This window comes from Manduca sexta, unplaced genomic scaffold (genome assembly GCF_014839805.1).
Source record: "Manduca sexta isolate Smith_Timp_Sample1 unplaced genomic scaffold, JHU_Msex_v1.0 HiC_scaffold_583, whole genome shotgun sequence".
In the NCBI taxonomy this organism is placed as follows: domain Eukaryota; kingdom Metazoa; phylum Arthropoda; class Insecta; order Lepidoptera; family Sphingidae; genus Manduca; species Manduca sexta.
In genome coordinates this window covers 18,409-32,838 of record NW_023595389.1, presented here as the reverse complement: position 1 = coordinate 32,838, position 14,430 = coordinate 18,409, and the positions used below count along the sequence as shown (strand labels likewise).

Below are 14,430 nucleotides of genomic sequence, written 5' to 3'. Positions count from 1 at the left end.
ACTGATGAAATATTCTTACAGAACTCTACATACAATGTTCACTAAATCACATAATAATATTAAAATTATTTATAAAAGATTTAAATACAGACAAAACTTAAATTTGTTTGCTGACATAATACACATGCCACAAATCTATACTATTATATAAAGCTGAAGAGTTTGTTTGTTTGTTTGTTTGTTTGTTTGTTTGTTTGTTTGTTTGTTTGAACGCGCTAATCTCAGGAACTACTGGTCCAAACTGAAAAATTCTTTTTGCGTTGGATAGCCCTATGTTCGTGGAGTGCTATAGGCTATATATCATCACGCTATACCCAATAGGAGCGGAGCAGTAATGCCTAATCTCAGGAACTGTCGGTCCGAACTGAAAAATTCTTTTTGCGTTGGATAGCCCTTTGTTTGTGGAGTGCTATAGGCTATATATCATCACGCTATACCCAATAGGAGCAGAGCAGTAATGGCTAATCTCAGGAACTACCGGTCCAAACTGAAAAATCTTTTGCGTTGGATAGCCTTTTGTTCGTGGAGTGCTATAGGCTTTATCATCACGCTATACCCAATAGGAGCAGAGCAGTAATGGCTAATCTCAGGAACTACCGGTTCGAACTAAAAAATTCATTTTGTATTGGATAGCCCTTTGTTCGTGAAGTGCTATAGGCTATATATCATCACGCTATGACCAATAGGAACAGAGCAGTAACGGCTAATCTCAGAAACTAGGAGTTTGAACTGAATAATTCTTTTTGTGTTGGATAGCCCTTTGTTCCTGGAGTGCTATAGGTTATATATCGTCACGCTATGACCAATAGGAGCGGAGCAGTAATGAAACATGATGCAAAAACGGGGACAATTTATTAGTTTTGAGAGCTTCTGTTGCGTGCGCTACGTAAACGGATAAAGTTATGCAACAATAATGTATGACAGGATTGTTCCTCTTAAAAAGTTCTACAAAAATATATCATAAAACAAAGTCCCCCGCTGCATCTGTCTGTCTGAACGTGTTAAACTCAAAACTACCCAACGTATTAGGACAAAATTTGGTATGGAGACAGTTTGAGACCCTGGGAAGAACATAGGCTCCCGGGAAAATATATAGCGTGACTTTTATAACGGAAAACTTTAGCCCGAAAAACTTTATAACGCGGGCGGAGCCGCGGGCAAAAGCTAGTGCTTAATATACTGATAAGTAATAACAATCATTTTTGCTCATTACAATTTACTGGTTTATTCTACATTACATTTGAGTAATCAATAAGTACATATCAAATGTACTTGTTACAATAATAACAAAAAAATATATATTTACATATTTTCTTACCATTGGAATTGCAACATCATTAACAAAATAAATTTTCAGCACACTTAAATCTTTTCATTACTTCTAAAAATGCAATATTCTGTATATCTACAAAATATATTGTAGTGAATATTTTCTACCTACAATTTCCTTTATTTATAAGACATCCCCAACATATTGTGTTGAATGTAGCAGGTCCTTTTCAAATTAGGTAATTATAGATGAAAACTTGAAAATACCATTTTATGCAAATTCATATTCAAACTTTTTATTTTTACATCTCCATTTACTGCTAGAAATCTGATGTCATTGACATTGTGTTTTAATTCTACTTGCTCCAGAAACGATGGTCCAACATAAATGCTTATGTAATTTTCATTTCTGACTCTGAATCTTATTATGAATTCTGAAAGATAAAAAAAAAATATTTCTTTATTCAGTCATGGTTCAAATAGTTTTTTTATTGTGCAAATATTTTTTTTTATATTGTTGGTATTTTGTTGTGATTGAGTTATAAAAATATCCTATATTAAAAATAAGTGACAGATAAACATTCCTTATCAGTCAATATTCTATTCCAATGTCACTCTGATTACCATCAGGTGTAGTAGAACTACTACATTGTATGTGTTTTCTTAAATAACTTTAGATTGCTTCTGCCTTTTAAACAAAATGTATTTACCTTCACCTTCAATAAAGTAGTCAGTAGCTGGTTTGCCATCATTCACAAGTTCATGGTTGCCATTTTGTATTACTTTTATTGCTATGTTGTTTGCACCGTTGGAAGGGAAATTCACATCTAACTGGCATGCTACATTTTGATAATCAGGTTCACTCATACCTGTTACTAAGCCAATAGTCAAACTATAACAAAAAAAAAAAAAAAAAAAAATTGCATTATTAGTTTTATTGGTTCCAGCATTGTCCTATAAGATATACTAGTATAGGTTGCTATAGTTTTGTCCTTAACATAAATATAAAATGTACAAGGATGGCTAACTATTGGCATGCATGTCACTTATGGCACACAATAATATAATTTGACAAAAGTATAGAATATAGATGGAAATAAAAAAAAATAGAATAAATAGCCAGCCCTAAACCACATGTTACTGGCACTTTTTTTTTCATAAATAATGGTATGTTAACCAATAATGTTTGGGTAGTCCTGTAGACGAAGGCTGTCTAACCAAAGGCCTGCAGGCCACAGTGTGGCTCGCCAACACATTTGAATTTGCTCACTAAGAGTATACTAATTTGCTCACTAATGGTATACCATTGGTAGTTGCCAATCAATATAAAAGAAACTCTAAAAAGTAAATCCCCTGAGTAATAAAAGTATGAGGCTCACATAAAATCCTTAATAGAAACTTTTCAGAATAGGTTTTAAAATTTTTGACACAAAGTGCAAGAATATCCAGATTTTTATTGACCCATTCACAATTACTACCGACAATGTAATGGAAAACCCAGTCAACATTTAGCTAGAAATCATTCAAATCCAAAGTCACATTTCCTTAAAACAGATAATTTCAGAGACAATTTCTGCACTAGACAACTGTGGTCTACACATGATTTTGTAAAGTTCTGAATCCTGCAACTAATAGAAGACTTTCTTATAATATCTGATATTGGCGTTTCAGTTTTTAAGTACATTTGACTTTGGCTAAACTAATATCTGTGAAAAGTGATTTCAACTCTCAAATATTTAAAAAACATAAACTGTGCTTTTAATATTACTTGCTACCTCAGATTTGTCACTAAACATTGCAAAATTAGTCGCTCAAAAACCCCTACATTCCTCACTAGTTGTTTTTTTATTTTTTTTAATTAACTGATTAATATTTAAAATATATTTTTATTTATTTTATACAATTATAACAATAAGTTTACCCACTGACATCTAGCCTGCAGTAGGATTTGGATGCAAAGTTTTGGGCCTACTTCCAACATTGGATGGACAGCCTTGCGTTATTTATGTTAATATACTTACGTTCTGGCATCTCCTTCCAAATTTCCAGTCACAACTACTTCATCTTCAGAGTCCAGGCTCTTTGGTAACAACAACATTGTTTCTTTTTCGTTTCGCGGTCGAGGCCACGGCGGTGCGCGATGTATATCCCCGGTCAATTGAGTACCGTAAGGCGATTCAGAGTGCGTCCGGTCTCTTGAAATTAACGACACGTTTTAGTTTCTCTTGAGATGATTCACATTGTATCTAATGGAAAAACGACACTAAAACTCGTCACGAACTTCACGTATGTTTATGATAAGTACTTATGGTATTTCTTATCGGTATTGTTAATCGTATAAGTACTTCATCGGCTCGCAGTATCACTGTAAAACAACTGTTACGATAGCGCAACTCTTTGAGAATGAATTCTAATTATAACGTAGTATTCATGAGCCGTGTGAGTCATTGATTCATGCTTTTATAATAGGTTTATTATTATTAACATAATGAAAATAACTAAATATAATATATTTTAAGCTCCATGTTTGGCAAATAGTATTCTTACGATTTTGTTTGACATTTTCGTTCAAAAATGCCAACTTGACAATGACATAAAAACGACCCGTTCTGAAATATAGACAAGAATGCTGCTTTACTGCAGTTGTAATTTGTAAGGCGTATTGAGCCAACAATAAAAATGTACAAGTAGGTATGTTTTTTACATACGTACTTGTGTATTCAAATTGACTTTACTGAACGTATGGAACTTTTACAAATCCTTTGTTATTGTATAATAATATCTGACCTAAATAAATCATACCCTGCTATGCAATCCCAACACGCTTTCAACATTTTCTTTTTTTATACACTTATTTTGGCGTAGCACGTACACGGTAACTACCATCCATCAGAGATTCGTCTCGACTAACTGAAGGCCGATGCAAGATTGAGGTATTGGCTTTACGATGACGTAATGAAAACAAGCACGCTGAGAATACGCCTCTGTCTTAACGCCTATAAAGCGAAGGGGCACACAGGTAAATATTTCTCAATAGTCGCTACTGATTTCACTTTGTAGGTTCTTCTTTTGATAACAAATAAATTAACAATTTGTTACTTAGTGTATCTTAAATTAAAATAGGTCGGTACTTACGGTTAGAATCTTTTATCTTCTACTCTTGAGCCGATAGTGTTGTTAACATCGCATATTATGTAGGAATGCTTACATTAATTTATTTAATTATCGACTCTGTCGTATGTTGAAGTTTCTAAATAAACGCCACATAATAAGTTTGCCCGTTTTATGAACTTCTTACATATTTAAAAATAAGTTGATTAAACAGGTGTGGACTATATTAATTGAAAACCTTTCGTCTTTACGGAGACTAAGATAAATTACTTATGATATTATGAAGACCAAGTTATGATACCTTAGATAAGCATACTTATTATAATATAAATAAATACGTATGATAATTGCGTAGCGTACCTACTTACTTAAATAAATATACCAATTAATTTGTACAATAAGTATTCAAAAAGTTGTTCTTGAACTGTTAAATTGTTCTTAATAGGAAGGAATCTTTTTAATTGAATGAATATACTTCCAGATTGGTACTCTTTTTTCTAAGTCGGTTCGATAGTGTGGTTTTAAACTGAAATAAATAGACTGTAGATTTGTTTTGGAATAGGTAATGTTAAATTATTTTATCGTTTTTAGCTGTATTTGAAGGCGGTTTAATTTGTTGTTAAAAAGTTTTTATTTTTGTTTTAGCCCATGTCTTGTTTTCAAAACTTAAACTTTTAAGTAGGTGTATAATATTATTTGTAATTATAAAAGAAAAAAATGATAATTCTATATATTTTAGTGTAGATTTCTGTAGACAACTCCACATTTGTCCAAATCTCAACATACCATACAATATTAAGTTCAACGTAAGTTTTTGCGGGCAATCTACTATAAATGTTTCCGTGCAAGGTCCTCGTATTAGATTTGTTAGGAAAGTTCTCACTTACGTCACTGAAAATCAGAAGGCTTTATCTAGATCAAATGTTGCTATATGGTATTTGCCACAATAAATTTGACTGTATTAATATTAACGACGAGATCTCATTATCGGTTCCCCCACATATTCCCCGTTTATGTAACAACCATTCTAATGATGTATTCCATACTAAATTCTGTCGGATTAATGCTGGTGAGCGTGCACCTTTACGACGTCTTATGAAGTCACACAATGAATACTTTTCTGATATAGATGTGTTCGCTTTAAAACCTCAAGTGTATAAAAAAAATTATTAGAAATATCTACAGAATGGTAATGATTTATCTGTTTTAGCTTTCATGTATAATTTCTGTTCTGCAGTTTTAGTTTATTTGTCCTAATATTACAAAATTCGCGGTGTAGGTACAAATTATCATTATAATTAGTTAATCTGGGACAACAGTGTTGGTTAAACAATAAGTTAGACTATTTAATTTACATTTTATATATAAGATGTGTTGTGTAACTGTTTGTTGTTCTGAATAATAAAAAAAATAAATAAATAAAAAAACAAAAAAAAATATACTTTTATACCTCAGAATAGATAAATTGTCTTTGTAAAGTATCATGCATAGATACATAGGGTTTCAAGATTAATTTTGATTCGCCGTAATCGAGTAATTAATTAACCACATTCATATATAATAGACATAAATATTAAGAATTCAAAAAACATTTTGACATCACTTATTAACGCTGCACGTAAAACATTTTATTCCATACTAGCTATTGCTCGCAGTTTCGCACACGTGAAGAATTTTTCCGGCATAAAAGCCCCGCAATGTATCTTCCCGAGATAGAAATTCCTATAACCTTACCAGGGTCTTAAACTATCTCCATACCAAATTCGTATAATATATTTTAAGAAAATCGATAACATACAGACAGACAGAAAAGGGGACTTTGTTTTATAATATGTATAGATTACGTAACTTATTCACAAGACGTCGTGAATTAAAAGGACCGTTAACTGAACAAACCAACCATAACAGTGCTGTGAGTAAATATATCAGGTTCTCAATTTTCAATGACGAATTACGTTATTTCCGTTTTTAGAACGCTACTGTCACGCAGTGGACCGTGAAACTTCTATGACATCTATGGGCGTAGTTAGATTTATTTACGAAAGGAGAGGTGGTATGGGGGGCTAAAAAAATATGTCTTAGTCTAAAAAAATGGTAAGCACTTGCAGGTTTTATAATTGTGATGTTTTAAAAATTATTACTAATTATAGGTTGCCTCAACTATCTGTGGGAGGGCACTATAAAATTCTGGACATTGAATACCTGACCCTCTCTTTGCGTGGTCCGCAAAAACGTATTTATTCCAAATCTGGGCTTTGTGAGAATGAAAGTTTCGTAGCATCCGATATAAAAGGCACATGATATATTTTATTATGAATCAAAACTGTGCGCATGGCTAGTCAAGCGTTTTTATTTATTACAAGCTTTAGACGGCGTTCTTGTTTACATCCTTTTAAGAATAAAACAAAAAATCATCTGGGTACTATTCTGGAATAAAACTAGATAGTCTCTATGTTAATGTAGGGTCATGTCTATTTGTATGCCAAATTTAATTTTAGTACAACAGTAACAGATAAAACAAACAGCAATGGCAGATATTTTTGGTTTACTTTTAATGACCAGAGGTTCTTATTACATTGGCGAAATGCGAGCGATTTCACAGCCGATCAAAGGCGTAGCGAACTCGCTGCGAATTCGCCGCGGACGCGCAGTGAACACGCCGCAGTTGCGCAACGTCTTCGCTTCATCGACATCATTTTGTATACTCTCGTACAAGACTTTTCTTCAATTTAATCGATTATCTTAAGTGTCCTTTACGTTGTTAGTATTACTGTATCAGATGCAATAAGTCGTAAAAAGTAAGTAACGTAGGTATTTATTTTGTTAATATCTCGTCAGCCATTTCTGTGCTATAAGTAATTAATATAGGTAACTTATAACGTAGAATTATTTTTTTCAAACTAATTGTTTGTACGCGGCTTTTCCCGCATAAAAAGTTTATTATGTAGATATATGGGGGTATAAGCCGTACATATTATCCTTCTTTTTTCAAGACCGAGGGTTACGCTATACTCAGTCTATGGAGGAACATCATTTTTTTAAAATTCATACCTGCTCTCCGAAACGGAATGTAGCCTTGCTACCTGAGTAGATGTGGAGCTAGCCCATACGCGCACACACATGTTATACAGTTATACTATACACCTAACCCATATAATTTGCTTGTTTTTTTTTTTATCTTCCCGCCTACGCAACGATGACTTTGTAGGCTACGGTAATTCTAAAGAATTATTTTATTGAATCATAAAATGACAGTGAAGTTCTTGGACAAATAACGTCATAAAAAACATTAACGCAATTGGAGCGTCACATAAATATTTAATGCCCGGAATTCCCGTATTTTCACTCAGATGTACTAATTACAATAGTCAAAGGTTGTTTTGTAAAAAAATATGCTCCGTTTCATGCATGACAATATTTATGTCAGAGACACTAGAAGTTTTTAAGGGCTGGTAACCTTGGCCTTGATAATAATGTATACTTATAGGATTGAGTAACTGTTACCAGTACCTAATCGTAGAATAGAACATCTCCACTTCCATATTGGTGAATTACCGTCATAATACCATCACTCAGAAATTATCTCTGATGCTGTTCATGAGCCATATTATGATAATATCTGGTGCATTGAATTATTAAAATGTAGTCAATGAAATTAGTAATAGGTAGCTACTAGGTACTAATGCTTATTCTTATTGATTGATTAGTTCCATAAAGTACAAAACTTACAGTAAAATTTGGTACCTACTTATGTAAACCTTCATTCTTATCTAATTGTTAGCTGATTGCTCTGTTAATTTTCCTCGCCACACTAATTAAAATTTAATTTGATACCAAATTTAATGGAAGGTTTATCCGATCAGAATAGTTTGTAAAAGTCTACAATCTTTACAATATAAGACGTAAAAAGATTTCAAATAGGAGCATGGTAATTTACATTTCGATAGTGTGCGAACGTTTGCAGATTATACAATATGCATACCTATTGACTTTGGTAAACCACTGACTCTCAGAAAACGTACGTAAAGCGAATGCGACAGATTTGTGTTGTTTCGTTGCGTATGTTAAGTGCTTGAAGCCACATATACTTTTGTTTTCAGTTTTACATATGTATAAGCTATAAAATATGGTGTTCACTTTTAAATAATATTATTGGGTCGATGATTCTCGTTAAGGAGAATTTGATTAATCTTTGGCCGTGTCAATTAAGGTCACATGACAATTTGAAGCTATTAACATTACGTGAACTCCAAATTTGATAAAATAGTAGGTCGGAATCTAAATTTAGACTACTCGGTCTGCTGGGGATTGAGGGAGAGGGAGTCGTGTAGAAACTATACTAAATTGACTATGCGGGGGAAAGCTGAGTAAGTAAGGGAGTAAGTAAAAGCGAAGTATGTAGTTTATTTATATTTACTTGCTGGAATAAAGCAATCGACAATATATGCGGATGCGTATGGATAGTATATCCCATAGGTTGATGACATACTTAGAGTATAAAATAATAAAATGTATGAAAGTTTTAAATGAAACCTAATCCTAGCGAATTTTGCTGTTTTGTTTCATAGGTTACAAGTGATAATGATTTAAAGCTTAGTCGGTTATACATACATTGGACGCACCGTTCTGCGGAACTATAACAGTATTATAGAGTGTAGCATATATGTATCTATTACAATAATTGTTGATAGTAACTCTATATTTTTAAAGTCTACATTTTTACTTGTCGTGTTCAGAGTGATAATATTATATCCGCCTCAAACGTAACCTAAAATGGTCACTTGGAGTTTATAAAATAAGGACATAATTTTACATATTACTACGCTCAATAATATATTATTGTATTGTATGTGTTTTCCTGCACATATTCTGTCTGAACTACATTGCCAGTAAAATGCTATTGAATAGGTAATGAAACAATATATTTAAGTGCAAAAACGATCATTATTATCACCAAATCATTCATTCACATCAAGATCTTATCATAGTATCTAACTACAGTAGGTAGTAATTGCTTCATCTGCTGAGTTCCACTGTACTCTTGTCTGTCGTGCGCTTATAATAATTATAATGCAACTTTATTTCTTCTCTCGCCAGTTGAACAAGACTTCTATAGTATCGCCGTAAGACGATATTCACAGGCGCGAAGCATGTTGAAATAATTTGAGAGATTCCCTGCAATGTAGCCCTACTTTCTTCATTTGGGGAATTCAAATAGTAGAGTGTCAACATTTTCTATGCCTTCTATAACAATTCCACTGATGTCTTGAAAGTTTTTAATTTTACATGCAAGGATATCGCTTGGTCCGGCGTCATTGCCCTCAAATTGAAAGTCGATTATTTGGTTCCGCGCTTTCAAACGCAGATTAAATGTCTTTTCTAAAAAAAGATAAATTTTGTATTATTATAAGGCACTAGAAGGATATATATAATAATATTATCTAGGAAGCGGGCAATTGTTAATAAAAAATCTGTGGCCTGTCATACAGGTATAGCAGTCATATTATGTATCTGGATAAATATATTTATCAATGTTTAAGTATATGTATCTATTGAGATTTCATTCGCAAAAGGATATGCAAATCATATATCAATATTACCAATGAGTTTTCAATTATTTTTAAAATAACAATAGACTAGCTTTATTAAAATATGCATATAATTATTAATGTAATGAGATTCATATTAGCTAAATATATCATGAATTCCGTATCATAAATTACAATTATACTCACTTTCATCATCCATATTGTACGGCACTTGGTCTTGTGAAGAAGCTGGCTTGACTTTCAATTGTGATTCTTGAAAATCATAGACAATCATGCAATCAGCATCCTGACTCGTTTGTGATGGCAACTTCGCAGTGAACCTTAAAATTAAAACATTTTTTAATTTAAGTTCTGATAGTAAGGAAACAGATACATAACAGTTTTATTTCTACGCGAAATGCTAATGTTATTAGCACAAAAACGAATCTCGACATGATTTTTTATGAACTTTGCTAAAAAAAATATTGACACTCGATATAAGAACTAACATAAACATAAATATAATAACTGCAGAATATAGTCATCATTTAACTTAATAATATTACTGAAGTCAATGAGTTCTAAGATTATATAGAGCGGACATTGGGAAGATTGTCATACAAAAATTTTACGCTTATGTGATGGTTACTTAATCTACCGTGAAATAGCAAAATATCAATGTAAAATACTTAATATTTTTCCATATCATGATTTGCACGTTTTAAATGCGGATATAAGCATATTTCTGCAAATATATTATTTTTGTACTAATATCTAAGAAAGCTGTGACATCTTGTCATGCGGATTGTTATTATTGTTTACTTTTGAAGCAAAAATATGACCCTGATGTCCGGTCTATACCTAACTGTATAGTTTAATGTCTTTGACTAAAGTTGATTTTATAAAAAAAATATGATAATGATGCAAATACTCGATAACTTACATTTTTTGATTTTTGTTTAGGGTTCCGTTTATGATTACCACAGTGTCGTCGATCAGTTCCGTTGGCAGCTTATATTTAAAGAGCCTAAAACAACAACAAAAAAATACATTAAATTTTACCCGGTCACCAGGCGAAAATTCGGTCATTATCAAAACGCGGACGCACGCACACTAAAAAGCGCGCGGAATTTAAACATGCAGCAAAATTATCATAAAAGCTATCGTTGACCTTAATACTCTTGACATTATTTCATTCATAAAGACACAGTGAAATATTTTTCTTAAGATACAGAATACTTTAATCGCACATAAATTAAATAAGTAGTGATTACATACCCATTATCAGATTGTGCGTTCATGTCATCGGTGTCGTAGGGACGCGCACCACAGGATTGCACTTTTAAACAGGCCACTAACACTATTAAAATCAAGTCGGAAGGATACATTTTAATTTTTTGTTTATAAATTTTAAAGCCTCACTTCACAATGACAATAGTTCTCGACGTTTATCAAAAATTGATTGATTTTTAATTTATAACACAATAAACACTTCTAGAGGGTCTTCACAATTATAGTACAATATCATATTGCAGTTGAATGATACTAACGAATTATGATGGTTAGCCGGTTATTATAAACAAAAATGTGACTCACTGCTGGACGTCACATTTGTTTCTATTTCATTCATAATTTTCAAATTATCCTTATTGGGAGTTCCCTGGCAATGGTCTGTAAAGTAAATTAATCGGGATAAAGCATTGCCACCATACTTTATTGCCGCCTATTTCCTTCCCGTCTAGTAAATCAATTCAGAAATAACATTCATTCTGATAATTAATTTATGTAATACATAAACAATATAGTATCATGTTCATTATAAAATTATCCGCTTTAAATAGAAGTGCGACATAGATTTAAAAGGAAAATGAATTCATCATAATAAGTAATGTTGGTGTTTTAAGAATAATAGTTAACTGCATATATATATTTTTATTTCAACTTTCAGTACTAATAATACTTCTAAAATAATCATGAAACCTTAAAATTTTGTTTTGCATTCATTAAATTCAATGAACTCATAAAATTCTTAAGTAGATACACTTACATATTTAAGAATTGATTTAATTAAAAAAATATAAAATATAAGTGCATATAATAATGCACATAATATATTACAATAATGACTTATGTATCAATTGGATATATTTTAGTTATTTTAACATTCACTATCTATAAGCCGCCTATGACGTTTTATTTACAGCTCCCTTTTATTCGCAGGAGAGTCCAATGTCTATACGTTGGGTACAATCGGAGCTCACCGAGTGGTCACAACGAAACTTCCGTCTGTGGGTCGGACGCGGGAGGCGATGACGGCTGCTGGTAACACAACTACCAGGCTCCTTGGGATTTTCCAAAAGGTTCCCTTATCTCATTTATTACAATATCAGCACAACTTTCCTGTTTTCAACATACAACAAACAATTTGTTTGCATTTCAATCGCGTCGGGGCTTTTCAAGTGGCTGAAACAGTAATGACCATGTAGTGCATAATATAAACAACTCCGCCGTTACAGAAATAAATGTTATGTAATCGTTTTTTGATGCAAAATATCTATTAATGAATATTGTCTTAATTTTTCTCTTTTTTTATTGCTTTGAACGACGAGAAAAGCTTGTCGTTCGCCCGATGGAAGCGATACGACCGCCCTTAAATAGTTTAAACACCATCGAACATTTTGAATTACAAAGTATTGTTTAGTATACCACTGTGCTCGCCATTCTGGCACAAGAGATATTAAGTCTTATTATGTCCAGTAGTTATACTGGCTACCATGTTCTACAAACCGGAACAGAATAGTGACCACACACTTGGCGGCAGAAATAGACATTGCGTGGTACCTACCCAGGCGGATTCTCCCATAATAAGAGACCTACCACGAGTAAATGTTCTGATAGCAGCGCATAATTTTGTGGTGACAATATATTTTTGTGATTTTAGTCTTTTATGGGTGTGGTGTAACTATAAATTCAATAATTCCTAATAAGGTAAGTACCTAGATCAATACCTATAATTGATGTCGCATACTAATGAATCATATGGAATAAAACTTTCGGGATGTAAGTGCCCTTTGTAAATTACGTCAAGAGCGACGTCGTGGGTAATACGAATGACTGTTGGAGGGTTTTAAGCTAAAACTCCATTCGGGTTTATATAAGTTTAAATAAATAAATAAATAAAATAAGTTATTCAAACAAAACAAGACAAGACAAGGCTGATTTTTATATTTTTTTTTAAATTAGTTTAAAATCAAGGTAACAATCGTGAGTTCAACGTTTTGCAAAACTTTAATAATCTGATTACGCGCGACTTCTAAAAAATTAAATTCTCTATTGTATATTTCATGCGCTATATGTTTTTTGTCTTTTGTCTATTTTAGCCAAGGAACAACTATGTTTTATCCTCTTGCTTTCGCAGCCATACCCAGAATCTGTTTATCCTATACTTCTAAACATAGACAAAAGTCTCAGTTTACAATAGAGTGTGCCAACTCAATTCTTTTTTTTAACATTGACATACGTTTGTTAGCCTGGCAGGGCCGGTTTATACAAACACACCGGTCTTGCTTTAGGCACTGCGAGCCCTTAAGTGGCCATGCTGAGGGCGACCCTCTAAAGGGTCACGGCCTCGGCTCAGGACGGCCACTGAGAGAGGATGTGACATCAGCGATTATGGGTAACGCGAGAGGTGCGCAAGCGACCTTACAGTCCACCTAGGTTACATCGGCACGCGGGCCGGAATTATCTGAAGGGTCGGGAGGACGGGAGACGCGGCGGGGTCCTCGGCGGCGAGGACGAAGCTGCGGTCGTGTGGAGTGTTTGAGCTTTTTGAGCTGCTCGTGCTTGAGGCGAATTGCCAGAGTTATATCGTCCTCTGGGTCAGTAAGAGCAGAACGCGGCCTTATCCATTTCGCGCGGTCGAAAGGAATGACTCAATTCATAAAACTTAGCCGTCGCCTAATATTACCAGAATAACATTATATTCTGAAAGTGGCATCAATGTTTGTACAGGTGATAGACTGTCAATGTGATAGCGCATTTATTATAAAATATCTTATGTACTTTTTGAGACTGTTCGATATGACTGTAATAGATGCTTTCCGAGGTATACAGTTGCGAATGTTATTATTAAATGATTTAAATGTATGGAGTCACTGGCATACCCAGTCTTAGATCCTACTCCCAACAAAACGTCGAGCTAAACTTATTTTTATCTATTATTTGAAATTTATAATACAAACACACACAATTATATAATATGTATTATAAATTTCGAATAGACAGCTTCTAAACATACCGTTACGGGCCGTTTTACTTGGGGTATGGCCTTAAAGACCTTGCCTGAAGTTAAGAACACTATGTGATGTGTAGTTCTCCGAGATGCAAGGGAGTCTATATCAGAATATTGTATGTTTAGGTTTATAACATACAAAGTACCTATGTATGTTAATACATACATGGCGTATCTGCGTACCCAACATTTCATAGTCAAATCTGTGCAACGCTTTTAGCGTTCACCTTA

At 33.2% G+C, this 14,430-nt stretch overlaps 3 protein-coding genes across 6 annotated transcripts in view; 1 reads left to right on the top strand and 2 right to left on the bottom strand.

Annotated features, from left to right (window-relative positions):
• Positions 1-14,430, top strand: part of LOC115444084 — a 36,818-nt gene that overhangs the window by 11,808 nt on the left and 10,580 nt on the right. Inside the window, 1 exon segment of the mRNA XM_030169722.2 lies at positions 12,129-12,268. Within this exon segment, the coding sequence (XP_030025582.2) occupies positions 12,129-12,268 (140 nt within the window).
• Positions 1,200-4,269, bottom strand: LOC119193488. Of its 4 annotated transcripts, none has more exons than XM_037447096.1 (4): positions 4,072-4,269; positions 3,291-3,464; positions 1,980-2,161; positions 1,200-1,703 (listed from the first exon to the last, which is right to left on the bottom strand). In XM_037447096.1, exons 1-4 carry the CDS (start codon positions 4,101-4,103, stop codon positions 1,513-1,515), a joined length of 579 nt encoding a protein of 192 aa, XP_037302993.1. In that variant the 5' UTR covers positions 4,104-4,269; the 3' UTR covers positions 1,200-1,512. The 4 variants fall into 4 exon arrangements, with proteins under 4 accessions (XP_037302993.1, XP_037302994.1, XP_037302992.1 ...); XM_037447097.1 differs by having other exon boundaries at positions 1,986-2,161; positions 4,072-4,265; XM_037447095.1 differs by having other exon boundaries at positions 1,986-2,161; positions 4,057-4,213.
• On the bottom strand, positions 9,305-11,444 carry LOC115444087. The gene is made up of 4 exons (XM_030169736.2): positions 11,187-11,444; positions 10,852-10,935; positions 10,116-10,249; positions 9,305-9,759 (listed from the first exon to the last, which is right to left on the bottom strand). Exons 1-4 carry the CDS (start codon positions 11,294-11,296, stop codon positions 9,578-9,580), a joined length of 510 nt encoding a protein of 169 aa, XP_030025596.1. The 5' UTR covers positions 11,297-11,444; the 3' UTR covers positions 9,305-9,577.

Excerpts from the sequence above, each read along its gene's own strand:
- LOC119193488 (XM_037447094.1), bottom strand. The coding sequence starts at position 4,103 with ATGTTGAAAGCGTGTTGGGATTGCATAGCAGGGTATGATTTATTTAG. Across the intron at positions 2,162-3,290 it reads TTGGAAGGAGATGCCAGAAC|TTTGACTATTGGCTTAGTAA; the intron begins GTAAGTATATTA and ends TTTTTGTTATAG. Across the intron at positions 1,704-1,979 it reads CTACTTTATTGAAGGTGAAG|AATTCATAATAAGATTCAGA; the intron begins GTAAATACATTT and ends TTTATCTTTCAG.
- LOC115444087 (XM_030169736.2), bottom strand. The coding sequence starts at position 11,296 with ATGTATCCTTCCGACTTGATTTTAATAGTGTTAGTGGCCTGTTTAAAA. Across the intron at positions 10,936-11,186 it reads AACGCACAATCTGATAATGG|GCTCTTTAAATATAAGCTGC; the intron begins GTATGTAATCAC and ends TTGTTGTTTTAG. Across the intron at positions 10,250-10,851 it reads CTAAACAAAAATCAAAAAAT|GTTCACTGCGAAGTTGCCAT; the intron begins GTAAGTTATCGA and ends TTTAATTTTAAG.